General features: G+C 43.5%; 1 protein-coding gene across 2 annotated transcripts; it reads right to left on the minus strand.

The window, feature by feature from the left end:
* Window positions 1-325: 325 nt before the first annotated feature.
* megf8 (multiple EGF-like-domains 8) lies at window positions 326-25,919 on the minus strand. 2 transcript variants are annotated; one of them, XM_037785962.1, is made up of 45 exons: window positions 25,483-25,919; window positions 23,307-23,496; window positions 23,019-23,182; window positions 22,724-22,933; window positions 22,386-22,566; window positions 22,108-22,196; window positions 21,535-21,748; window positions 21,232-21,415; window positions 20,714-20,859; window positions 20,512-20,622; window positions 20,252-20,403; window positions 19,992-20,093; window positions 19,668-19,815; window positions 19,136-19,299; window positions 18,557-18,760; window positions 17,194-17,391; window positions 16,735-16,995; window positions 16,010-16,128; window positions 15,761-15,892; window positions 15,374-15,487; window positions 15,087-15,170; window positions 13,974-14,213; window positions 13,644-13,828; window positions 13,286-13,499; window positions 12,864-13,104; window positions 12,601-12,733; window positions 12,059-12,309; window positions 11,641-11,751; window positions 11,433-11,551; window positions 11,099-11,336; window positions 10,834-11,005; window positions 10,291-10,454; window positions 10,017-10,152; window positions 9,689-9,920; window positions 9,450-9,576; window positions 9,138-9,348; window positions 6,360-6,497; window positions 5,437-5,651; window positions 5,137-5,332; window positions 4,843-5,011; window positions 4,529-4,721; window positions 4,270-4,440; window positions 4,011-4,141; window positions 3,666-3,798; window positions 326-3,452 (listed from the first exon to the last, which is right to left on the minus strand). In XM_037785962.1, the coding sequence occupies exons 1-45, from the start codon at window positions 25,510-25,512 to the stop codon at window positions 1,959-1,961; spliced, it is 8,811 nt and encodes a 2,936-aa protein (XP_037641890.1). In that variant the 5' UTR covers window positions 25,513-25,919; the 3' UTR covers window positions 326-1,958. The 2 variants fall into 2 exon arrangements, with proteins under 2 accessions (XP_037641890.1, XP_037641891.1); XM_037785963.1 differs by lacking the exon at window positions 6,360-6,497 and having other exon boundaries at window positions 25,483-25,918.
* Window positions 25,920-26,118: the final 199 nt, after the last annotated feature.

Genomic DNA, 26,118 nt, shown 5'->3' on the forward strand with positions numbered 1-26,118 from the left:
TTCACAACTCTGACCGAATTATCCAACTTAAAATATTTTTTTTGTCAAAAATGAAATATTCATGTTTTGGCAGCATCATTTGTATTAACATCCCAGTACTTAACATTTATTTTCTCAATCTCCTGTCCTAACTGTGCCTGTGGAGAGGTGCAAACAATGGAACACATCATTGAAGCTTGCCCGCTCCACAGTCTAAAAGGAGGGTTAGTCACCCTCCATACAGCAGACCAGGAGGCAACTGCATGGCTCAAGGACTTTACATTCGCTAAATAAATAAACTGTCCTTTTTAAATCAACAAATAATAATAATAGAGTACACTCATAGTCATGTTCCACTGACTTTATTTCAGCCGATTCAGGACAGAGAATCTTGACGCAATCTTCTGTACAACACTGTTCCCTTCTTTGAAAACAAAAAACAAACACAACAAAAGTTATGTACAAAAATATGTAAAAAAAAAAAAGAACATACACAAAGATACAAGACAAAAACAGTATTAATGCGTATTTGTGGAGGGCGGTTATAAATAGTGAGTTTGCTTAACTATGCTGTGTGAGTATTCAGTTCATGATAAACGATCGTTCTATCATGACTTTGTTCATTCGATAAGAAGCCAGTAGCATCATCCGTGACACTGTGTGCCACCCGAGGCTGGACGACATCCCCTTTTAGTGTTTCACGTGAATAACGGGGCTCATTGCCTCCATGCAGTGCAAAAAGGAAAACAAAGAGAAAACAAAAAATACTAACTTCAACACCAACCAGTGAACAAGTAATTCAATCTCATTGCTCTTCTCAAAATCTCTCACCAGGAGAACTCTTTCCATTATCATTGAAATTTCAATAGCGTAACATTTTCCATACTGTGTTTTTTTCAACATCCAATTTTTTTTTTTTATCAAATTTAAGCTATGATTGGCTAATACAATCATCTAAGCAGACAAGTTGCCTGAAAAAAGCAGTCCAGCAAAACTAGCCAAACACCAACATACATTTCATGTCAACAAATTGTAATGAAATGTTTCAAAAGGACACATCATTTCTTCATTTTTATGGACGAGTTCTGTTGTGTTATTAAATTATTATAGCGTCAGGAACTGAATATTGAAAATATTATCCTTCATTTTTTCTTTTTGTACAAAAACAATTTGAAACAAAATGTAATATATGTCATTAAGTGTAAGCCAGTCGACTCACAGACAAGGCAAGAAGTGAAGGCAGATGAGCAGAAACACAAATAAAAGTGTAAAGGAGCAGGTGAATGAATATGCAAAAACATACTCAGGAGCCTGTTTAACATAAACATGTAGCTTAGAAGCCTGCCATATACTGAGTTACAACTATAAATCACTCATATCGACTATGATATAAAAACCATCTCACAAGCAACTTTGACTTTTTTTTACCTGCGCAGAGCGAACAATCAAAATCTTGCACATTATGCTGAACCAATTTAAAAGTCTTTTGTTCTCAATGGCAATTTTGATTGTCACTTTTTTGGGGTATAAAGCACATGTTGGTTCCAAAGAGAGCGGCTGTATTTTTAACACCTCTGTTGGTCATTGAGATCAAACAGTCCGGCTTTCAGTCTTTGTACGAGACTGACTGTCGAGTGTGCTCATACCTCTCTAGTGATCACAGACGGGATGCAACATTGTTATGTTGATACGTATAGCAGTTGTAGTGCATTCTAGAGACAGCTGGCTTGGTCATGTGAAGCACTGAAATACAGTACAGCAATACATAATACAATAAAAGACACTTAATAATTCATTATACAGTGTATGTACAACTCTGTTCAAAATGCTCACGGTAACGGACTCTGTCATACAGTAACTCTTTCTTTTGGACTTTGTTTTTTGCCTTGCAGCTTTCAAAAAAATTAATTTATCATATATCAAACACTTTACAGATTTATCCCATCTCTTTTAGCTCTATAATTTACGTAGTTGCTTCCTTACATGGCCATAGTGGTCAGGTGTTGATGCCCTAGCAGCCCCTTACGCCCTGCTCCCGCCCCTGGGTGCCCCCCTCCGCTGCCATGGCCACAGTATTCTTGCAGGTTCTGACGCAGAGTCACCAGTGCAGAGCCCAGACAGGCACGATTTGGAGCCAAGACCCCCCCAGGCAGCTGGAAGAGGACAGTGGCCACCCCTGCCATGCCGTCATCTGTGGGCTCTAAGGTGATGGGCCCAACTTTAAAGGTGGAATAGGAAAAGCCCATGAGCTGAGAGAGGAAGGGGTCGGAGCGGCAAAAGTGCTGGTAGCCGCTGTACGTGGATGGGTGGTGATGGTGTGAGGCCGGGGTGCCAGATGTGGTGCTGGCATAGTGGTGGGTGTTCAAGTAGTGTAGCGGCAGGTGCTGGCCGCCGTTCCCGCCTCCACCCAGGGTGAGGTGATGGTGGTGGTGGGCTGTGGGTCCGGAGCCCGGGTCATGTTTGTAGGAGACGGCTCCTGCCCTGCCCCTCTGGCCCACCACCACTCCTCCTAACTTGCTTGTGCGGGCGTGAGCGAGCGACACAGTGCTGCCCCCCACCCCTCCACCGGCTGAAGGCAGGAAGATGAGCTGAGGCTCCTCCGGCTCAAAGTATATGGTGAGTTTAGCAAAGGGCCTCGACGCCATCTTGGTCATCTCCTGGATGTGGCGACGCTGCTCCCGACGGAAGTCCAGGAACTGCTTAACCTTCCATAGGAGGACGCAGACTGACAGGAAGAGGAAAAAGCAGGAGAAGAAGACAGAGAAGAAGACAAAAAGGTCGATGTGGGCTTGGTCCTGTCTCAGAAACAACAGGCCCTGGGACTCTCCCTGCCTCTCGGGAGTTCCCACACCTCTCAGAGCGATGTAGAAGCGGCTGGATTTCAGGGAGTGCACCTCGTGGGGGAAGGTGATGACCACGCGATCTCGAACACCACGGACAATCATCACTGTCTGTGGTTTCCACACGGTAATGTAACTGATGAGTCCTTCAGCCCGGTCCTCCGTAATCTCTCTCTCTGTCCCTGGGGCTTTTGGGGGCAGTTGGTTGTGGGAGAGCACGGGACCCCCAAGACTGGATGAGGAATTGGCAAACACCTTTATAGGGGACGGAGGTGAATCCTTATCCGCACCAGTTGTTGTCCCCCGAGTCACTGATTCCTCCTCGATCCTGATGGTGTGAATCCCTGTGTATCGGTCTACATCCACAATGAAGATGTCATGAGAGTTGGACACATACACCTCCACCTCACCAAAGGTAACATCAATGGTGACTCGGATGTCCACATTGGTGAACTTTGGCTGCGCAGAGAAAAACACAGTGCGCCCCTTGGGCAGATTGCGAATGGTGGGATCGTGGAAGCAGTTGGTCTGGGACGTGGGGTCAAAGCAGCACTCCGTGTCCACGTTGAACTGACGGTAGCACTGACGCCCGTTTACTGGTGTGCCATTGAAGGAGTCTTTGCACTTGGCACACTGAATAAAAGAGCACAGCAAATGCAATTTGAGCAAAACATAGCAATGAAAAGGACAGGGTCACAAACTTATTTCTCAATTCTAATGATTGCTTTTATCAATGCAGAGAAAGAAAATCAAAGATTATATTGTGGCCAATGCCACCTGTGTAGAATATGTTGTCCTAATTTTGTGGTAAAACCCTTCTTCCAAATTTAAAGTGCATGTGCATACCTGTTGCCTGTAGCAATCTTTCCGGTCACTCTGAGGGCTGCTGAGACAGGAGGAGGTCTCGGTGTTGTTTTGGCAGGGGCATCCTGTACCATCATGTTCATTACATGTGTCTGCATGGCCATTACACTGACACCTGCAACGAGGAGGAGAAAATTGCCTTTGATTGCATGTTAAGTTAAAAGAAGAATCGTCATTTAGTACAACATGCTATAAGCACTGCATGTTGATGCAGATGATATCTGAAAGGCCTGGCATTGTGTGTACCCAAAATAATCGTGCTTGTGGACACTGCCGGAGTCGGAGATGTCGGAGAAACACCGGTGTTGAACAGAAAATATTACTCACTTATCGCACTTCCCCTGCAGCAGGAAGAACCCACTGAGGCAGCTCTCACACTTGTCCCCCACGCTGTTGTTCTGGCAATTCACACACACAGCATTCTCTTCTGTGGGACCCTCAGACACCCAGTTCTGAATCTGATAAAGGGACAAAGAGAGATGGGACCCCCAGAAAGAGCAAAGACAGCACCCAAGATACAAGAGTAAACACACTACTTGTTTTTACATATTATCAGGAGAAGGCCACAAGGACGGCCGACACTTACGCTGTTGGGGTCCAGAGGGAAGAGCCGGGGGTTCTCAAGGGCCTGCTTATGTTGATCTCCAGATAAACACACAGCACTGTTTCCCCTGCAAAACTCCCGACATGGACGACAAGTGCCGCCCCCCTTGGCAGAGCCCACAAACAGAGGCTTACACTTCTCACAGTGCTCACCCTGGAAATGAGAGGAAATAAATCATTACAAGTGGACATGGAAAATCTGTGTTTACAGTGTCTGCATGTGTTTTACAACAAGCACTCACTTTGGTGTTATTGTGGCATTCGAGGCAAACATCTGGTTTGCTGACACCAGCGCAGTTGCTGTGTTTGTTGCAGCTGCACTGAGAGGAGCAGTTATCCCCCACAAATCCAAAGTGACACTGGCAAACTCCCGGCGACGTGCACGTCCCGTTCACACAGCCTTGTGCACACACTGGCTCACACTGACCAGAAACACTGTAAAGGAGAAAAACAAAAAGAGAATACATTTGGGTAAATCTGTACAGTGACTATGAAAACAATACGGTATTTTGTTTGACTATCACCGTGTATTCATTGCCTGAGTCATAAAGGCTACCTGCTGAGTATGTAACCCTGTTTGCAGGTGCAGTGATATCCCTGGGGTAGGTCGTGGCAGTCCTGGGTGCTGTTGCAGTGGTGATGGCCGTTGGCACACTCATCCTCCTCTGGACAGTGGAGGAAGGACCAGCTGCTGTTTCTCAGGGGGCAAACACCCTCACTCACACCTGGGAGACAAGAAGGTGAGTGAACCACAGATGAGAAAAGCAGAAATTTAGATGAATGAAGTGGAAAAATGTATCACTGGACTGGTTACACTCTACAATGCTCAACTTCTTGAGATATTTCTCACCATCAAGTCCTCCTTGTAGGCAGCGTCCAGCCCCATTGCCTCCCCGGCTAGCACACCAACCACACTGAGGCCTGGCAATGCACTGGGAGCACTGGGTGAGCTGGGAGCACTGGGGAGAGCAAGAGTCGCCCCCGGAGAGGAGACGACCACACTGACCCGCCTCACAACGCAGGGGCACGAACGACGGGCTCATGCACTAGAGGAAGGGGAGAGAGGTTAAATTGTATATGAATGTGTTTTTTTTTTTAAATAAATAACTCACAAAAAATAGTCTGTAAAGCTCCAGCAGGGCAGTCTTACCTGCTGCAGAGCCATGCTCCACACACAGTGCTGCCAGCCCCCATCAGAGCCCCTGGAGCCCAGACAGAGGCTGCAGTTACTGAGACTGTGGCAGGGTGGAGGGCACGGCATAGGGGGAGAAGACTCCACCTGCATGGGTGAGACGTTGAGCAGGGCATAGCTGAAACACGTCCAGTCATAGGTGGGGTTCACGCTCAGGATGCGCCTCGTCTCGCCTGGAGAAATCACAACACAGTCAACGTTTTTAGTGGAATACTTCATGAGAAAGAGAAGTGTTTAGATGAAGCTGCGTCATCTAAACAGAGAAATGCAAGAAGAGCGACGTTGGCGAAGTTGATGAGGAAAGAAAATGTATTAGAGCAACTTCTTGGCTCGTATGACAATCTGAGTGATGTCAAACGTTACATGAGTGTATTCTGCAAGTTGTTAACTGTGTTTACTGCGCTGCATCAGACAGTACAAGAATTATTGCCTGATGATGAAAAGCAGAGTGATCATAAATATTGGTATTTACCAAGACATGCTCATCACAAAGATTTCAAAAGAAAGGTGGAAAAATGGATTTGATTTGCTCCTCTTGTGGAAAATGTAATGCAGTCTCATGAAAGTGAGAAGGAAAGTGAAAAGGCTTCAGTTACATCAAAAGGCAGCAAAGCATCCACTAGCTCCTCAATACGCAGAGAAGCAGAGGCCAAGAAAGCGGAGTTGCTTGCACGTGCTGCTGCATTAGAAAAGAGATTAGGAAGAAATTGACTTGAAAGCAAGAAAGGAACGCCTGACTATTGACACTAATATTGCTGTCGCTGAAGCAAGAATTCAAGCTATGCACATAATGGAAACTGAACTGCAGCAGTTTCCCATTGCAACGGCTAAAGATAAAATTAATGAATATTTTGAATCTGCTCAGCTGGCTTCATTCCCACCTATAGAAAAGGCAGATACTGAATCTGTGGATGTGGATGTGGATGATGATGATGATGCTGGTGACAATCCTGATGAGGATGGAGATGACTCTGAAGAGGAAGATGAATATAACTCGGAGTCTTCAAAGGGCCAAGGATCTAAAAATTCAGCAAAGTCACAATGAACTAAAAATGTCGAGAAGCATTTACCTGTTGAACAAAAGAGAGACACTTATACAAGACAAGACATGGATGGGTACTAGGGAGGTGCATTCCAATCAAAAATACTTTTCGAAAAATCACAGGGAATTAGTCGATTATTATTTGAAAATCGCCGTATAACCCCGACGGGATTGAATGACGATATGTTCCGCTGCTCGAATAGCTGATCTACTTGCTGAAACTAGAAAAGAGCTGAACTGAATGTGCCAAACATGTTTTACCGGTGGTAACGGTACTACCATGCAGCGCCAGTTAAAACGGAAAATATAGGCTATATAAGACGGGACGAATAGTTGCATAAACTATCAGATTTTTATAATTTAATGACTATTCGAAAATCATAACCCATCCCTAATGGATACCGCACTGTTTCTAACAAACGCTTATCCTTTAAAGGTGCCGGAAACTGTTTGGTTAGTGTCATGCAGAAACAAAACATGATAACAGACATGCTAATAAATGAACAGAGACTTGCAGTGTTTAGAGGAGACCCACTTGAGTATCTGAGCTTTATGAGGACATTTGAACAGTGCACTGAAGAGAGAACAAGCAGTAACCAAGACAGACTGCTCTTTTTGCAGAGGACAACAAGGATAAATTCTCTGCCGAGGCCATCTGCACTGTAATGGACAACTTCTATGTTGATGATTGTCTTAAGTCCGTGTCCACAGAAAGACAAGCAATAGCACTCTGTAAAGAACTCTGCAGACTCTGTGCACTTGGTGGATTTCATCTCACAAAATGGATAAGTAACAGCAGAGACGTTTTGGCTTCTATTCCCAAAGAAGAATGAGCAAAAGAAATAAAAAGCTCTGAATTTGACTCAGAAGACCTTCCCATTGAAAGAGCTCTTGGAATCCAGCGGTCAGTGGAGGATGACAAGTTCACATTCAAGGTTGCACTTAAGAAACAAGCCTGTCTTGGAAGAGGCATTTTGTCGGTCGTAAGCTCGGTGTACGACCCTCTTGGATTTATAGCACCATTCATCTTCACTGCAAAACTCATCCTGCAAGAGCTCTGCAAGCTAAAAATATGGATGGGATGAAAAGGTCCCATATTGTTTCATTATACTATGGCATTGGCTTACAGATCTTCGTACAGTTGAGAACTTCAGCATTAGTAGATGCATTAAACCACCAAGTTTCGGCAAGATGAAATGGGCACAATTGCATAATTTTTGTGATGCGAGTCAGGTTGGCTATGGAACAGTGTCCTACCTGCGGCTCACCAACACACAAGATCAAGTGCATGTAGCATTTGTGATGGGAAAAGCCAGAGTAGCGCCCCTCAAACAGATTACTATACCACGGATAGAGTTCACTGCAGCCATGTTAGCAGTATGTATGGAGAGGATGTTAACCCCAGAGCTACATCTACAGCTGGACAGATCAGGGTTTTGGACTGAAAGCAAGTATATAAAAAATGAGACCAAAAGTTTCCAGACATTTGTGACCAATCGAGTTAGTGCCATCAGAGAAGTGTCAGATATCAAGCAGTGGAGATACATCAACACTAAAGACAAACCGGCAGACTTTGCCTCTAGAGGTCTAACTGCCCTTGTAAGATCAAATCTCTGGAAAAATGGACCGGTCTTTCTCCAAATAGCAGAGCAGGAGTGGCCCAACTTGACAATTGAACTAACTTCGATTTGTCCAGATGACCCTGAGATAAAGAAGGAACGAGTAATTGTCAATACAATAATGAAAGAACAACACAACAGCACTAGTTCTCTGATTCATCACTTCTCATAGAAGCAAAGGCTGACTCAAGAGGACATGTCAGGAGTGTACTGCTGAAGACAAAGACCAGCACTCTCGAGCGGCCAATCAGCAAGATATGCCTCTTAGTAGACAATTTTGAGTGCACTCAAAGACATAACACAGTTATGATGTAGTACACCAAGAAACTTATTAATTTATTTTATTTTTTAGTTTGGCTCCATTTTTTGATTTAGTTGAATTGTTATGTTCTGCACTTAGAACAATAGGGGGTAATTAAAAAAGGATAAGTTAAATTCCTTATCATAAGATGTATGTTGATAGAGTAGTGGTTGGTATTTGTGCCCCATGTGACCAACCATGGCATTAAATTGTTAATAAATTGGCACCAGTTGATGGCGTCATGGTAATTAATACCAGCTGTGCACAGCGCAGGCTGCTTCAGGAGCTTTAATTTAGTTACTTGTTCATTTCACAAAGACAAAGTTTAAGTTTATCTTTTTCTTAACTTTGGGTTGCTGCGGCATATCCTGTTTTGGTTGTTTTAGTGTAGTAACTACACTAAAACAAACTACACTGTAGTTTATCACACTCACGCACACACATAGGCTGCGCGATGGTGCTACTGGCTGGACATCTAACCTTGAGAAACCTGATGAATGAGCGTAACTTCATTTAATACAAGCCTTGTTGTTGCATGTTTCTTGGTGATGGAAATATGGCTTGAAGGAATTTAAGAAGTACTAGTGTTTTCTATGTTTTTCCCGTACATGGACATCTTATCTATTCTCAGCTTCAGATTGAAAATTAAGAAAATGAGCTTTGAGGAAATAATGGATTTCAACACTGTTGCCCTTACCTGTGCGTTTGAACTGGCGAGTCCACATGCATTTTCCAGAAGCAGTACACTTGGGGCAGTCAGAAGCCTCACAGCTAGTCTCGGTGCAGTTGCTGGACAGGAAGATCTCTCTCTGGTTGATCCGACAGTCATGTTCAGACGTACAGCTGACAGAGCTGCTGATACAGGCCCCCTCTGGACAGTTTGTGCACCACTTACACTGTAGAGCAGGCTGGGAAATTCAGTAAGGAACAGATTTTAGTTGATAGAAAGTAGCTGTCTCTCTTTGAGCTGGTGATTGTGTTAGAGTAGGGGTGTTGAACTGTATGTTACCTGTGATGGACTGGAGAATGTTTTAGGGTGTCGGGCGAGGCATTCGCTGCAGGTCTTCAGTCTGCGACACTGGTCTGGCTGACGAGGGGTCGGGGAACAGGGTGACGGGCCGGTGAAGCAGCCCATTCTGATGGAGAGAGAAATGTAAGTTGGGCGCATTTTATTTAGTAGCTGCTCATAACCTCAAGCTCAAGAACAGAGTGCTATTTATTTAGAGTTACTTTCAGCCAACGCGTTACCTCTCAGCAGTATCAGACGAAGCACAGGTTCCCCTACACCAGATGCAGCTGCCTGTGGTGGTGTTGCAGGCCTCTGGTGTGGGCAGCATAGCACAGGGGTCAGAGGGCACAGACAAGGTGAGGAGTCTGCCCAGCGTGACGCCATTGAAGCCTCCTGATAGGAAGAGACGGCCACCCCAGTTTGTCATGGCAAGAGACACCGAACGATTTACTGGATCTCCTATAACTGAGACTGAAGGAAAGAGAAAAAAAAGTGGTTAAAATTATGGTTATGGTAAGTTATGATTTGATCATGATTGAATCTTCAGAAAGACATTAAGATTGTCACCTGGTTGTATCCAGGTGTTACAGTTGATCTGGTACAAAGACACAGAGTTACTGTAGTCTTCTGCTTCTGTCCTTCCCCCGACAATGACCATAGTGTCTTTGATCATGGCTGCAGCGTGGAAGAAACGGGACAGGGGCTGCGTAGCAAAGAGATGATACAGCAAGAATAGATAAGGTATCTATATGCAGTGAGCTGATAGAGAATAAATGCTTGGCGTGTCTAATTTACTGGCCTGTAAGCGGAGAACAGAGACTAGATGAGGTTGGCATCTTACCTTATTACCCTGTGAGGGGACCAGCAGAGACCAGGTGAGGTTGGGGTAGTACAGACTGTACAGCTCGCCTGACGGCTCCACAGTCTCCACGTGGAAGCGGTAGCCTCCAAAGACGTAGATGGCATCAGTTTGCTCATGGTAGACTGCTGAGTGGCCATATAAACCTGATTGAGGAACATATAACGCCAAACAGGATTAAGTGAAAAGGAAAAAAGATAAGTTTGCTGCATCTGTTTTTGTGTTGTTTCTTTTTACACATTTTCCAAACACAATACTGAATTTCTCTTTTTGGTAGACTAATAAATGAACTATGTTGTTTGTACTAGGGCTGTCAACGAATATTCAAAATTATCTTAATAAATCTTATTTAGGCTTTTTGTAATAAAATTAGGAGGTATCGTATAGATTAGAGTTGGGGCGAATATTCAAACGTTTCGGACAATTTTGACAGCCCTAGTTTGTACTTGAATAAGTGGTGCATCAGTCAATTAGTAAACTGCCATTACTATGTGACAACACATAAAAACAAAAGGCCTCAAAAACCTGTAGGTGGTGTGCCAGTGTGGGGGACAATGGTCCAGTTTCCAGTATGAGGGCTGAACTCCAGCAGATGGTTGTTGAAGCCGTTGTCTGGAGAGTAACCTCCAATCAAAAGCACAGTGGAGTCTCGGCGTACAGTCAAAGTGTGGCCCGCCATCGGGGGCAGCACTATGCTCTGTTGGAGATGGAAGAACATTTTATTTGCTAGGAAGTAAAAACACACTTCCGATTTGAATGATATTTTTTCCACAATAAGTCTAACCCTAACCTTGTGCTCTCTCCAGACTAAACTGCTGAGATTGAGACTCCAGGTATCCGTGGCAACACCGTTTTGAATGATGCCACCCACCACCAACATGAAGTCATGACTGGCTCCGTGGCTTCCAGAGCCAGACTCATGACTGGTCAGCAGTGCAGAGGCGTGGTGGTAGCGAGGGCTCGGAGTCGAGCCTTCGTCCACAGAGCTCGTCAACATTTGGGTCCAACGGTGCTCCGACACAGAATATCTAAACAAACCAAAGACAAAATGCTAATAATAACAACAACATCTAAAATGTTTTGTGACATTAAACTCAAAATAGTCTAAAGTAACGTGGCCCTACCTGTAGACATTTCCCAGAACGCCCTCTGACAGAGAGAGTCCTCCATACATCCAGAGGTTGCCCTGTGGTCCAGCCACCAGAGTGTGTCCCATCCTGTGGAGGAACCTGTGGGCCTGGTTCTGTGAAGCAATAGTGCATAATGAATGTGAGTTTGTGTGTGCAGGGGTGTAACATTTATGAATTGCGCATATTTATGTTCCTCTCCTACCACTGTCAGTTGTGTGTCCAGCAGGGTTTCCCAGACCAGGCTGTTGGAGTCCCGAGGAACAGAGCAGTCTGAGCCAGCCCAGCTCTCTGAGCAAACACACACTCCCAGAGACTGAGACAAACAAAATATGTTGGTTAGCAATCTAGGAAAATTTGTAACATGACTATCATCACCAAGACAATTATAGATTATTATTAGGAAATTATTATGATCACATCACAACAAATCAAAAGGCAGAGTATAAAACTACAGTTTATGGTACTCTGCTACTAAACGGTAAATTTGGACACAATTTCCATTCTTTATCAATTTCCAAACACGTCTATTCCCAGAAAAAAGTTATCCATGTGCCCATAGGGCAACTGGGAAAAACAAAAGCAAATGTAAACTTCTTAATATAAATTATCACAACTCTTACTGTATTACAAGCTCCTCTTCCTTCTGCTATTCCACACTCCTGAGGGCACATGGGCCGGTCACAGTGGGGTCCACCATATCCCTGAGGGCACTGACAGAGCCCCCCTTGGCACTGGGCTCCACCTGGACACGCAGGTGTCCCCTCTTCACCCTCATCAGAGCTTTGGTGACAACGCCGCACCCAAAAAGATGCATTGAAGCCTTGAGGTTTGTTTGAGGAGACGTTGGCCTCAAAGTAGACGGAGATCACACCTGGTAGTGAAAGAGAAAAGACAATATAGTGAAAGCAACATGGTGATTTTCTACCCTGTGTGTTTAATGCCCACTATAACTCGATTACTTTGAGTTTGTCTAACATGTTTCAATGGTTGACAGATGTAATCTGCTGGGTAGTTAGTGGTTAATGTGTTAAGAAGGATGTGTGGTAACCCACAAGTACCATTTTAATAGCTCAACTTTTGCTGTGTGCCTGTAATGGACTTGTGTCAAAGCAGATTTCTCCAGGCAAAAAGTTTATTACTGAATGAATATATGGACGGATACCTGAGGTGGCCTCCACAGTGATAGGCTGAGTCCTTGTGGTGCCACAAAATGCCCCAATCAGGTTGTGATCTGAATGTACGACGCCATTGGCCAGGAAACGAGGGAGGCCATCAAACACATAGACAAAGGAGCTCTGCAAAACAAAACATAGGGAATGTAAGGGCGACAGTTATACAGAGAAAAATACTGACAATGTTTGATGCTAGAGCACAGCTGACATGTTCGTTTGCTTGTGTGTATAATCGGGTAATGTTTGTACTCACTTTACAATATGTATGGGAGTCTGGGTGTAGAGTGAGGGCTACAGGAGGACACGGTTGTCTGGGCAGACAAGGTGCTAAGTTCTCAGTCACAGACAGGACCCACAGGCAGTGAGAAAGCCCTCCTTTTCCCTCTGTGCCACTGCGCCATCCCAGAGAAGAGGAGAGGGGCATGGCAGAGGAGGTGGTGGAGGAGAGCAGCACAGAACGGCCCTGGCACTGGCGGTAACATGTGCCATTGTTCCTGTCGGAAAGAGAAAGAATGGTAAATACAAAAAACAAAAACACATTTTCACACATTCTGCTTTTATCAATATCTTATTATAATCTCCACTCACTGATTTCAAATTGTATTCAATCAGTTCAGACAAAAATAAATGAAAAGTGTGCATTACACTCAAGGTATAAGATGAAGATCTCATTACCTGGGGTCTCCGTAGTAACCAGGCAGGCAGGACTCGCAGTGTGGTCCCTGAGTGTTGTGGGTGCAGTAGCACTGGCCTGTCTGGTTGTGACAGTATCCTCGGAGAGGGTCGCCATGGCCGTTACACTCACATTGCACACAGCCGCCGCCACCAGCTAGGGCTGAACCAAAGCTACCTGGACGGCAGTGCTCACAGTGGGGTCCTGTAGTCCAATCTGAAAGACAGAAGAAGAGTTTCAGCAGAGCAAATTTAAACAGATACAGTTAAATTTTAAGAACTGAGTATGGTTTCATCTCATAAATTAGTATGTGTTAAATACAAAAGATGACCGAGAACAAGCCGAGAATAAAGGTCTCACCCTGGCATTCGTCACAGATCCCTGGTGCAGTAATACAGGTGGAATGGAAGTTGCAGCCACAGTCCACGTCACATTCAACACCACTGAGAACCAGGGTGGCGGGGTCAGACGTCCAGCCAAGGGAGCATTCACACTCAAACCGCGGGCTGCCACTACACTGGCCCTCACGACACTCATTGTAGCACCTGTGGGGAGGGGGAAATTATGTTGGGGTCAAAATGTCCTTTTTCCAGCTTTACAAAAACAATCCTGATTACTAAATGGGAAAGGAGAGGAAGATTTTTAGGCTAAGAGAGCTGAAGGATGAATCAACAAAGGAATGCATCTTACGTCTGGTTGCAGTGCAGTGTGCCATCCCCTGTGTATCCTCTCTCACAGTGGCACTCGTAGGATGTGGGAGTGTTGATGCAGGTGGCGAAGGGGTGACAGTTGTGGAGACCCAGCCTGCATTCCTCTACATCAGGGCAGGTGGGGTAGGACCAGATCGCATCTTGCTCCTCATCTTCCAACTGCTCCAGCTCCATTTCCATTTCCAGGGGTCGCGGCGGGGCCGAGGTCTGGGGCTCAGGGCTGGAAGAGCGGGACAAGAAGACGTGAAGGACAGGTATACTATATCCATCTATCCATCCACCCACTAAGTTATGGCTCTATGTAGAAGTTCTGTTTTAGTTTAGCGGACATTCTAAGGCAGTCATTCGCAAAGACTGGGTCGGGATCCACAGGTGGGTCGCAGGAGAATTTATTAGTGTCGCCAAATAAATTTGCAGAATTTCTTCAACAGACTTTTATTTAACATTTATATCTGCAGTTCACCTTTGAGCCACATGAGGGAGCCTGAATGTTCATATTGCTCTGATAATTGTAGACTACTGATAACATTGAACCTAATATGAAAGGTTAGCGTACATTCTGTTTTTTTTACTGATGAAAGGAAAAAAACGAGAGCCTAAATGCATTTATTTGGTCTCATTTACAAAGTTGTGATTTATTAAAAGTTTATCTCTTCGAAATGGCTGGTTTACCTATTCAAGATAATATAAGGTGATGCGAAAATGGCAGTAAAAATGGACAGGAACGTTCATTTTTGCACAAATTCGCTCTTCTCACGATTTATAGATAAGGGCTATTGTGAATTGGGTCTCGATGGTTTGTCATTTTTAAAAAGTGGGTTTTTAAAAAATTTGGTAAACACTGGTCTAGGGTATGTGAAGTTTTCCGAAAGTTAAACTAACTAAAACAAAACTAAAATTTAATTGAAAAGTCAAATTAAAAAAATAAATAAAATAAAAATAAAAACTAATTGAAATTTCAAAACTATCATAACCTTGCTCCATCCACAATATTTAAAGTATAAAATTCCCTATCTAACAAAAGCCCTTGTCCTATGAGAATAGGTTGTATTCTAACTGCATCAGGTCATGAATGTATAATAAGAGACATTACTTTGCAGCCCGTGCTTCAGCCACAGCCACACTGCAGTTGTACACCGAGGGGTCGTCCATTCCTGCCCAGTCTCCCCTCAAACATCTGAAAAGATGAGTGGAAAACATGGAATAAATACAAGAAAATCCCAATAAAGACAATGACTATTAACATATCAGCAATTTGATATTAAAAGGGATTCATCAATTAGTCATTAAAATCAGGTGAGTTGGCATTATACAGTATGTACTTTCTTTCTACAGTGTAATTGTCAAAGTGTTTGTTAATTATACGTTTGCCATACTTACTTTCCAATTGTGGGGTTGTTGTAGTCACCACACCAGCCACATTGGAAGGTTCTCAGGCAGTCCGTACACGTGTTTAAAGCTGAACATTGCTTACACTGAGGAACTGAATGAACACTGACAAGTAAGAGAATAAGGAATGAGAATATTAGATTATTGAAGGTTCATTTTAACTCACTGACAAAATTTACTTAATTGCACTCAAAAAACGTAACATCTTAAAATTCAGTCAGTTCTTTGTCTTATTTTTGTTTAAGTGATGCGAGTGTACCGCTGTGTGTTCAAGCTGAAATCACCAAAGCAGCTAACTGTATGTGCAAATGCAATTAGTTATGGGCAACTGTCAGGTAAATATAATTTTAAAAAGTCTTAAAAATGTCCTCATTTTACCTGTCGTACCAGTCCCTGCACTCTCCATAGGGGTATTTTGTGAGGTAGGCAGCAAAATAGAAGCAGGCCTGGGCTGACTCACACCATGCACACTGGCTGGAGTTAGAGAGGCACTCACCACACGTCTTTCTCCTTTGCAAAAAAAAAATGGCCAGAGAGGAGAGGACAAAAAGGGTGAGTTATAAGTTCTTGTTGAAAACATGTATGATCTGTAATTACCTGTGTTGAAAATGTAGTTTTTCAACTCACTGGTTGCAAACTTTAGGACACCCCTTTGAGTCACGTATGGATCCATCTAGTCTTCCCCGTCGACTGCACTGGTAGTCGCCTTTCTTGCTTGAGTTTATCTGCCATTCACAAAAAGGATCCTGCAAACCAAATTTAGCTTGGTATGAGTCAGGAATACAGCAGCTCCAATTTAAAGCAGGGCTCAGATTACAGGAGTTTTGGGCAGAATAATCCCTGAATCACCGCTCCGGGACCTTGGTCGGTACCAATGTTCGGCCCAGATTATCTGGTTATGTCAGGGGTTTACAGATCCAATCTTAAACCTCCCGAACTGTTCACAGACTCCTCGGGGCCGCCTCGATTAATTTCAAACATGTTTGATATTTAGGAGTTAAATTAGGAGTTAATTACTGGATAATCATTTCTGAGCGGGACCACAATAGTCAATGAGAGAGACAAGCTGGAGCAGCTAACGGTGTTTCCAAGCAACAGTAAACATTCTAGCCCTTGAGGTTAACGTTAACTAGCATAATACTGTTGACAGATTAAAACTGACCATTAAAATCTCACCTCCAGTTCTCGCTGAAGAATATACAACCCATGCTGACCACGTCTCCCCAACAATTTCTCATCTAGACTTGTTTATCCTTCTGCTTTTTTTTTTCTCACTGCAACTGGTTTAAGCTATATGACATCAGCTGCATGGTGACACTCAATGTTAAAATGAGGTGTTATCTGTGATGTACCTGAGTGCAAGCGGAGCAGTCTCTGTACTCTTCACACAAGGTGCAGTGCTGGGGTGCCAACAGCAGATGGCGCTGACCTTCTCCTTTGCCTTCCACTTTCTCTCCCTCAGGGCATGGCTCGAGGTCTGGGTTGTCCCGCAGCAGGCAGCGGGACAAAGACGGGCACCAGCCACAAGATTGGTCAGACAGACAGGCCAGACAGGACATGTATGCTGAGCAGGAACCTGAGCGGTAAGGCTCCAGGAACAGGAAGGAGATCTCCTAAAGGGAGAGCAAGTTATGGGGAAAAGGGGCATATAGGGTAAGAATTCAGCTTTTGTTTTACTACTGAATGAAACTCAATGTGCAGAAAAATGGCAGAAATGTTAATGTGCAAAGACCACCAACTACAGCTCTTTTTTTTTTAGTTCCCTGCTTATGCAGGGTAGATTTCTTTTAGACAGGTTTAACTGTACTCACACTCCCTCCAGGCAATGTCCTGTTCCATATCAGGGCCATCTCACTGGTCTGTCCTGAGCCCGAGTTGTTGAGGTAGCCCTCAGCCTGAACAAGGTAATGGTTGCCCCTGGTCAGGTTAGAGAACAGTCTACTCCCATCTGTACGGGCCAGCAGCTTCAACTCCTTCTCCTGCTGGGCTGCCCAACGACCCACCACCTCCTGCTCCGATAGTTTAAAGATGCACAGAAAATTAGAGAGAAAGAAAAAGTGGACAAGAGTTAAGTAAAAGATTTTGAATCAAATTAGCATTCCAGAAATGTGCATAATGTAAGGCAGCAAATTGAATTAAAAGTAAACGATCACATCATTATTGCAATATTGAATTGTACTATAATAAGTGTTTGATGTCCAACACTTAAAGTCCTGTTGAAATGAAAAATACATTTTCCCAGTTTTAAACCTGTATCCCTGTGTTAATTGTTCATTTATCTGTTGTTATATGCTAAATATGTCAGTCTCAAAGTATTTTTATCAAAATCTGATCAAAATCCCTGTATTTTCTCTTCCTGTAAACGGTTTTAAATGTTTGTTGACTCATCCTGCACTCGGGGGCGTTTACAAAAATTCATCCAATCAAATGAGACTTTGGGCGACTAACTAACCCCACCGGTCATATAAAACTGCACTTCACCATTTGTGAATCATAGTAGCTAACAGAGATGTGTGTTTTGATATCAAAACAATGTGGCTGAGGTCTAATTCATTCAAGGAAAACTTTGCCGATTTTCAACCGTCTCTCTGTGTCAATGCAGCGCGGCAGTACGTGCAGATGAACGGCAAAAGACCAGCAGGTGAGCGGGGGGCTCCATGTGCCATTCATCTGCATGTACTGCCTGTGCTGCAGTACCACAGAGCCGGTTGAAAATCTCTCATCCTTCCTTCGTCCTCCTCCTGATCGAGCAACAGGTGAGGGAGGTGTGTGTGTGTGTGTGTGTGTGTGGAGCCAACAATCCTCTGTAGCTCCCTATCGCGCTAAACAGCCCGCCCATTTTAGCAGTCAAATCAAATGCAAATTTCCTTCCTCACTCTTGTAACTGTACACTGCTCAAATATTCTGTTTCACTGTGAGATATGTCACAGTACAGCAGTTAAAGATGCTCTAACTTCCAAATCGATGGGACTTTAAGCAGCAAAACTGTCAAAAGACATACCTACACATACCGTACTTCATTATTTCTAATGAAAATAATATTACAGACACTTGTTACATCTAGATCAACTAATCCTGTCAATACTTTCTAATTGCAGGTGAGCAATTTCTTTTAAAATAATCTATTGAATTAAAAAAATAACACAAAACGTGTTGACATGCACTTTTCCTCACCAGTTGGCTGGAGTTGGGCCCTGAAGCCATTCGAGCCTCAAAGTGGAGCCTCTGGATGCGAGCCCACATTGAGACAGTCTCGGTGGGAGGGGGTGCAGGTGGAGGGGCCCCCCATAACGGGTGGATGAAGCCCCTGAACTGCAGGGCTACGTCCATTTCTGTGGTGGGGCTAAGGATGATGGTGGTGCTGCGGAGGATGGACACCTGGCGAGGGGGTAAGGAGGATGAAGGACAGTGGAGGATGGATGGAAGTGGAGACTCATCAACAGAAGCACTATTCTCTACAAACTGCTCCACAAGTTTGATAAACTACTTGAAAAAGGAATCTTCTCTATGAGCGCAATAAAACAGACAGCGAAAAAGAACAAAAAAGAGAATTGAGCATTGGAGTCAAGAGGTTGAAAAGCCAACAGCACAAGGTAGAAATGATCAATAAGAGAAAAACAATCATAATATTGAAGTTGGAGTCAAAGTGTCAAAGCAATGTTGGAGGAAGGAAGGAGGGATAAGTATAAGCAGAGAGGGAAGTAGTTACAACCACAACTAGTACAGTTAGCACTTGATATTTGGACTCCGTACCTTGTCAGGCTGGGAGTCGTTGCGGGGGTGCTGGAAGGTGAGCAGGTGCAGTCCCGGGACATAGTTCTCGGTGCGACAGGAGTGGAGGGAGGTTAGGAAAAGGGTACGCTCCCCCCACCAGCCGTACGCGCCTGAGATCTGGTCCACACGGCACGCACTTCGCTCTGTGAGACCGAGAGGGAGACGTCAGCACACAAAGAACACATCTGACCTCTTAAAATCTCATAATACAGCAGTTTCCTAAAGTGTTCTACTGTACTGAAACGAGTCTGATCGGTGACTTTTGTGTGACGTGTGTTCAAAAGGAGTAAAACGACGTGACCTCACTGCACCGAAGGAAGTATGCGATTGGACAGGCGAGTCAAACCGTGGTCTGAGTTGCCTGTCCAGTCTCAGCTGGGTGTAGTCACGTCACTGTGCGCCATCTCTGAAACACGCCCAACATAAGTCCCTCCCATGTCAAATCTTTTTTTTTTCAGTCTGAGGCTTAGCCCTTCTCCTCTTCCCTCCTTCCTCCCTCCCTGGGTCTCACCTGACACTGGTAGGCAGGACTCATTCTGAACACACCAGCCAAATTCACCAGGGGCACGGGCCAGAGAAGCTGGAGTGCCACTGAACACCAGACAGGACTGGCAATCAGACAGGAAGCGAGCCAGGCCAAGGCAACCGGTACTGCCACACTGTGAACACAAAAATTCATGGTAATCCGGACAGATATTTATACAGATATATCAAATTGAAAGAAATGTTTTGGCTGTCTCACAATGTGTACAACAATAATATATGTTTAATCTATATATGGATGAATCAGTCAAAGACAGAGTAAATCACAAGGCTGTGCTGAGGGAAGTGTTACCGGATATATGGGCTGGTACTCTCGACAGCGGCCTTCACACCAGCTGCACTCAGGGTTCTTAAGGCACATACTTTCGTCTAGCGCCTCAGCACAAATAGCGTCCTAATAAGGCAACACACACAGACATACACAGTTTCACAACAATTTAGTTATCCTGAGTTGCTCTTGTTCAACACAATATTTTCTCCCGGTCAGTCTTCACAGGATACGACTTGTTGATTTACGACTTGATTCTCTTGTTTTATGACACTGTCACTCACCCTGTCACCTTGATCGCTACTGACGAACAGTGGAACTTTGTAAGCCACCAGGTCTCCACGGGCAACACCACTGTAACCCCCGGCAACCAGCAGCACTCGTCCTTCCATCACAGCAGCAACATGCGAGTAACGCCCCCTCACAGAATCCCCTCCTTAGAAAAAAATGAAAATGTTGTATATGCAGATGCGTTAGTAACAACCACTAAGAAACAAGCTGTCGATGAAAACTGGACTGTGTGTGAGAGTCTACAGGAACTCACTGAGTGACCATCTCTCCCCAGCAGACACCCATTGGTGACAGCCCAGATGGTAAAAGAAGATCTCCTCATCATAGCACTTCTCCTCTTGGTAATGAATATGAACATTCCCCCCTGCGAGAGAAAGGCAGGAAGAAATAGATAGATATACACAGGACGGCACTGATTAAAGTGATTCATGGCTGTTAATTTTCTTGCTGCTTACCGTAGACCACCATGTAGTTTCCAATGACGGTGGCTGAGTGGAAAGCTCGCTCTCTGGGGCCGGTTGCTGGGAAACGGGAACGGAAGGATGTCCAAAAACGCCTGTCCACGTGGAACACGTCTGTGTTGTTCACCCTCACACTAAACCTTAGAAAAATATACAACAAGTGTACTTTTAGTATCTATAAAGATGCTGTGTATGTTTTTATTCACTCGCTTAATTGTTCTCAAAATTCTTATTTCTACCTCTGATATTCTTTAACTTTTCTGGAGTGCTAAATTTAACACGTTTTCCTACAGAAATCATGTCTTATCTTTATCTAATATAATGGGAAAAATAGTTTACAATTTACTTGATCTATAAAGGAATAGACACCTTTATTACATGTACAAGATGCACTCCAAAACTAGGCAGCGAACCTTCCTCATTAACATCACAAATAGAAAAGTGTGTACAAAATGTTCCTACTGGCTGTGTGTGTTTGTATCCAGTATGCTTATGCACAAGAGGGTGTGTACCTGGCAGTGGTAGGCCTGTGGCCTCCGTAGACCAGCAGTGTCCTGGATGGGCTGTGGAACACCATGGAATGGCCAGCAGTGGCTGGAGGCTTCCCACCGGTGGGCTGAACCGTCTCCCACCGTCCAGAGCCATGCAGGCCGAACCGATACAGAGAAGAGGAAAACATATCCTCCTCAGTGCGACCTGGGAAAAAAGGTGAAAAGGGAAAGATGCTGCATTAAGTATAACTTATTTCTCAAGGGACATATATATATGCCAATCCAAACACAGACTGCCAAGTGACAATATAATGTGAAACCCACCTCCAAATACATAGAGATAATTCTCTACTACAGCTGCAGCGTGATTGGCCAGTTTAGGAGACCCACGCGAGCTTGAAAAGCCATGCTGTTGCCAGTCATCCTGGAGTGGCCGGTACATCCAGACATCACTGGCCAAGGAGCCGTTGGCTAGCTCTCCTCCAAAGATAACCATATTACCCGTCCACTCTACTGCTGTGTGGGAATGACGAGCCACCTGACAACACAGGAGAGGCAAACAGTGCAGGCAGGCAGTGAATGAAAAGGAAATTATAAATGAGGGCACTTATATTCAAGTTGATGATGTTTACATGTGCACAAAAAGGCTGGGGGATTTTTTTTCCCAACTGATTTCTAGCGGTGTTGTTGACAGAGTTTCTCTAAATATCTTATCCTGATTAAGGAAAACAGGTCTCTAATTTACATTACATGTAAATGATCAGGTTACAGTAGAAGGCTGATCGTAACCAGGTCCCTTGTATAGAAACAGTAAATGAGGTGCAACAGTAGGAGGAAGCAAAAACTGTGTGTGTGTGTGTGTGTGTGTGTGTGTGTGTGTGTAAACAAACCACTTACAGGAGAGTGACCATAAGACCTGCTTTCCCATTGGTTGGATGTGAAGTTATATTTGATCAAGTCACCGAGAGCTCTATTCAGGTCAAACCCTGGGGGAAGAAAAAGTAATAATCAAACATACACTGATGACATTAATCATCAAAAACACTATCAAATACTAGAAAAGAGTAAAAGTAAACAAACAAGGTACTGCAGCTAAACCAAACGGGTCTGAAGATGGATTTTCCCACTAAATATTAAAACAACATCAGTGGAAATTAAGAGCATGTCACTCTCACCGCCAAACAAGTACATGGCTCCAGTGGAGGACAGGTAGACGCCAGCAGAACCCGTCCTGGGAGGCGTGTAGGGGTTTTCTTCACTCACGCGCCACCACTGCCCCGCCCCACTGTCATTATGAAAACCAAGCTGGCAGCTGTGACCCAGGAAGCCTGGGTTACACAGACAGCGCTCTCCTTTCTGAGACAAAAGAGAACAAGAATAGTTTAAGACCAATAATCAGTGTTTCAGTAAACACAACTTACAGATATATTTAAAACTTATTTAGGGAAGGGTGAGTGACCCATTGGTTGATTGCTTTGTGTGCTCAATAATCTTTCCTCATCCCTGATCTTACTTTGTCACACTGGCCATTCACAGAACAAGCCTGGGTGCACAGAGGGGTTGTACAAGCTGGATCTCCCCAACTCTGATGGCATTGGCACTTTGATGTAGAGGCATCACAGCGACCACGCCCGCCACAGGCTCCAGGGCACACAGAGAAGGTGTAAGTTGCATTGAAGCCCAGGAGGTTATAATTAGCATCGCTAAAGAGATGAAGCAACATCTGGAACAAAGAAATTAAATAACAAACATTAAGTGCCATAATTATAATGCCTCAGAGTTTCTTTTATCATGTCTTAATTGATTACCTTGCCAGACTTGGCTTCAATGGCTTGAGGCAGAGTGTTGCCACTCAGGCTTGCTAGGAGAGGGCTCTGGTAGGAGTCTCCATCATACACAAACAGGTAATCATAGGTACACTCTGTGTCCATGAAGGTGAAATTTAAGACAATGCGGTGACTGTTGCTTGGAGCTGGAAGATGTAAAAAGGTGGGAAACATCAGTGAGATTAAAAGGACAGTCTATTGGCTGTAAGTTATTTGTTTAATCATCAATTTTCCTGTACACAACACAATATCTTGGCTAATTATATATACCTTTGATAAGCCACTCGCAGTTCCCATTGACAGAGTAGTTTCCTGGTCCATCTGTGACGTAGCCTGGTGGGCCCCTCAACACCTGCCTGTGGCCCTTGCAGTCGCCTGCCTGGCACACAGTCAACTCAGCCAACAGCAGAACCACCAGGATGAAGGAGACAGGGAGGGGGGAGGCCATCACTGGCACAGCCTGGATAATGGGAGGCAAAAGGTGAAAGAGAATAAGTTGGTGTTGTGTCCTAACATACACATTTTCACCAAAAATATGCAGCAGCATCATGCAGCATATGTGGACCAACCTCAACCTCAAAAAGGAACTATGGCAGCAGAAAATAGACTATTTTTTCTAAGGAGTCATGCAGCCTGGTGGCCCCACAAACAACATTCATGCGACACTTGCACTCCCCTGAAGGGTTTACACAACTCTCTTTTGGCTGCAATATTCCAGTTTAAGGCTACAGGACCCTTCAGTAAAATACAAAGCCATTCACACTGCAGAATGATAAAACAAACCTAAAGGTGGCATTTACAAGACTCAGAAACAGCCTCTGGAAAAACATACTGATTCTGATGGAGTTTACAACTGTTAGCCTTTATGCACAGCAGCAGTTAGCTCACTTTACCAGTGCACCATCTCATAAACATAACAGTAACAGTTACACGAAGGTCTTCACACATTATATACAAAGAATGCTATTCACCAACACAGCAACTCTTTTCTTACAAAGCAACTAGCTGAAGATAAACCAACTATTACACATTTTCACCAAAAATATGCAGCAGCATCATGCAGCAAATGTGGACCAACCTCCTAAATCTAAATTGCATCGACCACTTGATCTACCACACAAGACAAAGGAACTATGCCACCAGAAAATAGAGTATTTTTTCTAAGGGAAATCCAAGAGTCATGTAGCCTGGTGGCCCCACAAACAACTTCATGCGACACTTGCACTGCCCTGCAGGTTTGCACAACTCTCTTTTGGTTGCAAGATTAAGCAGTTTAAGATCTACATGACTCTTCAGTAAAACACAAAGCCATCCACACTGCAGAATCGAAAACAAACCCAAAGGTGGCATTTACAAGACTCAGAAGCAGCCTCTGGAAAAAAACACTGATTCTGATGGAGCTAACAACTGTTAGCTTTTCTGCACAGCTGCAGTTAGCTCACTTTACCAGTGCACCAATCTCATAAACATAACAGTAACAGTTACACGAAGGTCTTCACACATTATATACAAAGAATGATATTCACCAACACAGCACTCTTTCTTACAACCAACTAGCTGAAGATAAACCAACTAGAATATATATATATATATATATATATATATAAATAAATACACACACATATATATATACATACACACATTTATATATATATATATATATATAAATAAATACACACACATATATATATACATACACATATTTATATATATATATATATAAATAAATACACACACATATATATATACATACACACATTTATATATATATATATATATATGAGTTAATTAATTATCATCAATTAAATATAATCAATTAAATATAACTCCCATGTAGGCTTAATCAAATGTCTCAAGTGCAGCATTTAATATAATTGTATATATATATATATAAAATTGTATATATATATATATACATATATATATACATATATATATGTATATATATATAGACAAAGAAACAGCAATCTTTCTTACAACCAACTAGCTGAAGATAAACCAATTAGTACACATTTTCACCAAAAATATGCAGCAGCATCATGCAGATGATGCAGCATCATGCAGCAGCATCATGCAGCAAATGTGGACCCACCTGTATATATATTTATATACATGAATGAATGAATTATCATCAATTAAATATAATCAATTACATATAATTTCCATGTAGGCTTAATCAAATGTCTCAAGTGCAGCATTTACTTTAATTGTAGATATATATATACAAAGAATGCTATTCACCAACAGAGCACTCTTTTCTTACAATCAACTAGCTGCAGATAAACCAACTTAGTATGAGCAACAACAACAACAAGGAGCTTTCTGCAGGATAGCACAACAAAGCTAACGTTGCTAAGCTAAGCTAAGCTAAGCTAAGCTAAGCTAAGCTAAGCTAGCAGAATACCGTTAGCTGTGTAGTTTATAACGTTTATATTATCACACTCACCAGTTCCCGTCTCTTTGGCTTCATGGTCATTTACATTTTCGGCGACCCTTTAAACGCTATCTACCTCCTTATGACCAGAGGAGTGCTCGGTACTGACAGCTAGCTAGCCGAGTGAGCTACTAGCTACTAGCTTGTTCGCTAAGCTAACGGAAGCTAACGGTAGCTAGCTGGGCTAAATCCAGATGCGCAGTCAGTCAGTCAGTCCGTCAGTCAGTCAGTGTCTGCAAGATCCACCAGGAACAACTCCTTCTGCAGAGTAATCCATCATTATGTTATTACTGACTTATGTTTCTAAAAGCCTGCTGATAATGAACCCTTGTAACGGTATGGACCCGGTTCCTGCGGTCCATCTCGGTGGACAGATGCCCGTTGTTTTGGTTGTTGATGGCCGGCTAGCAGGCAGCAGTAACCGGTGGTTGCCAACACAAAGACAGACATGACCCACCACTGCCATCCAGCGGTGAGGAGAAACAACCTCTAAACATCTGGATATAAAAAACACACACAGACAATAAACTAGTGTGCAAAACAGGTTAAGGATTACATATTGAATACATGGTATAACATACATCAAAGTAAGATTCACTCAACATGCTTTTGGTAATAGTTTGTTACATCAATTACCCACATGAAATC

Source organism: Sebastes umbrosus, chromosome 11, assembly GCF_015220745.1.
Source record: "Sebastes umbrosus isolate fSebUmb1 chromosome 11, fSebUmb1.pri, whole genome shotgun sequence".
NCBI classification, from domain to species: Eukaryota; Metazoa; Chordata; class Actinopteri; order Perciformes; family Sebastidae; genus Sebastes; species Sebastes umbrosus.

Coding starts and splice junctions, on each gene's coding strand:
- megf8 (XM_037785962.1), bottom strand. CDS start 25,512: ATGACCATGAAGCCAAAGAGACGGGAACTG. Junction 22,934..23,018: donor TTGAAGCCAAGTCTGGCAAG/GTAATCAATTAA, acceptor TCTTTGTTCCAG/ATGTTGCTTCATCTCTTTAG. Junction 9,921..10,016: donor TAACACCTGGATACAACCAG/GTGACAATCTTA, acceptor TCTTTCCTTCAG/TCTCAGTTATAGGAGATCCA.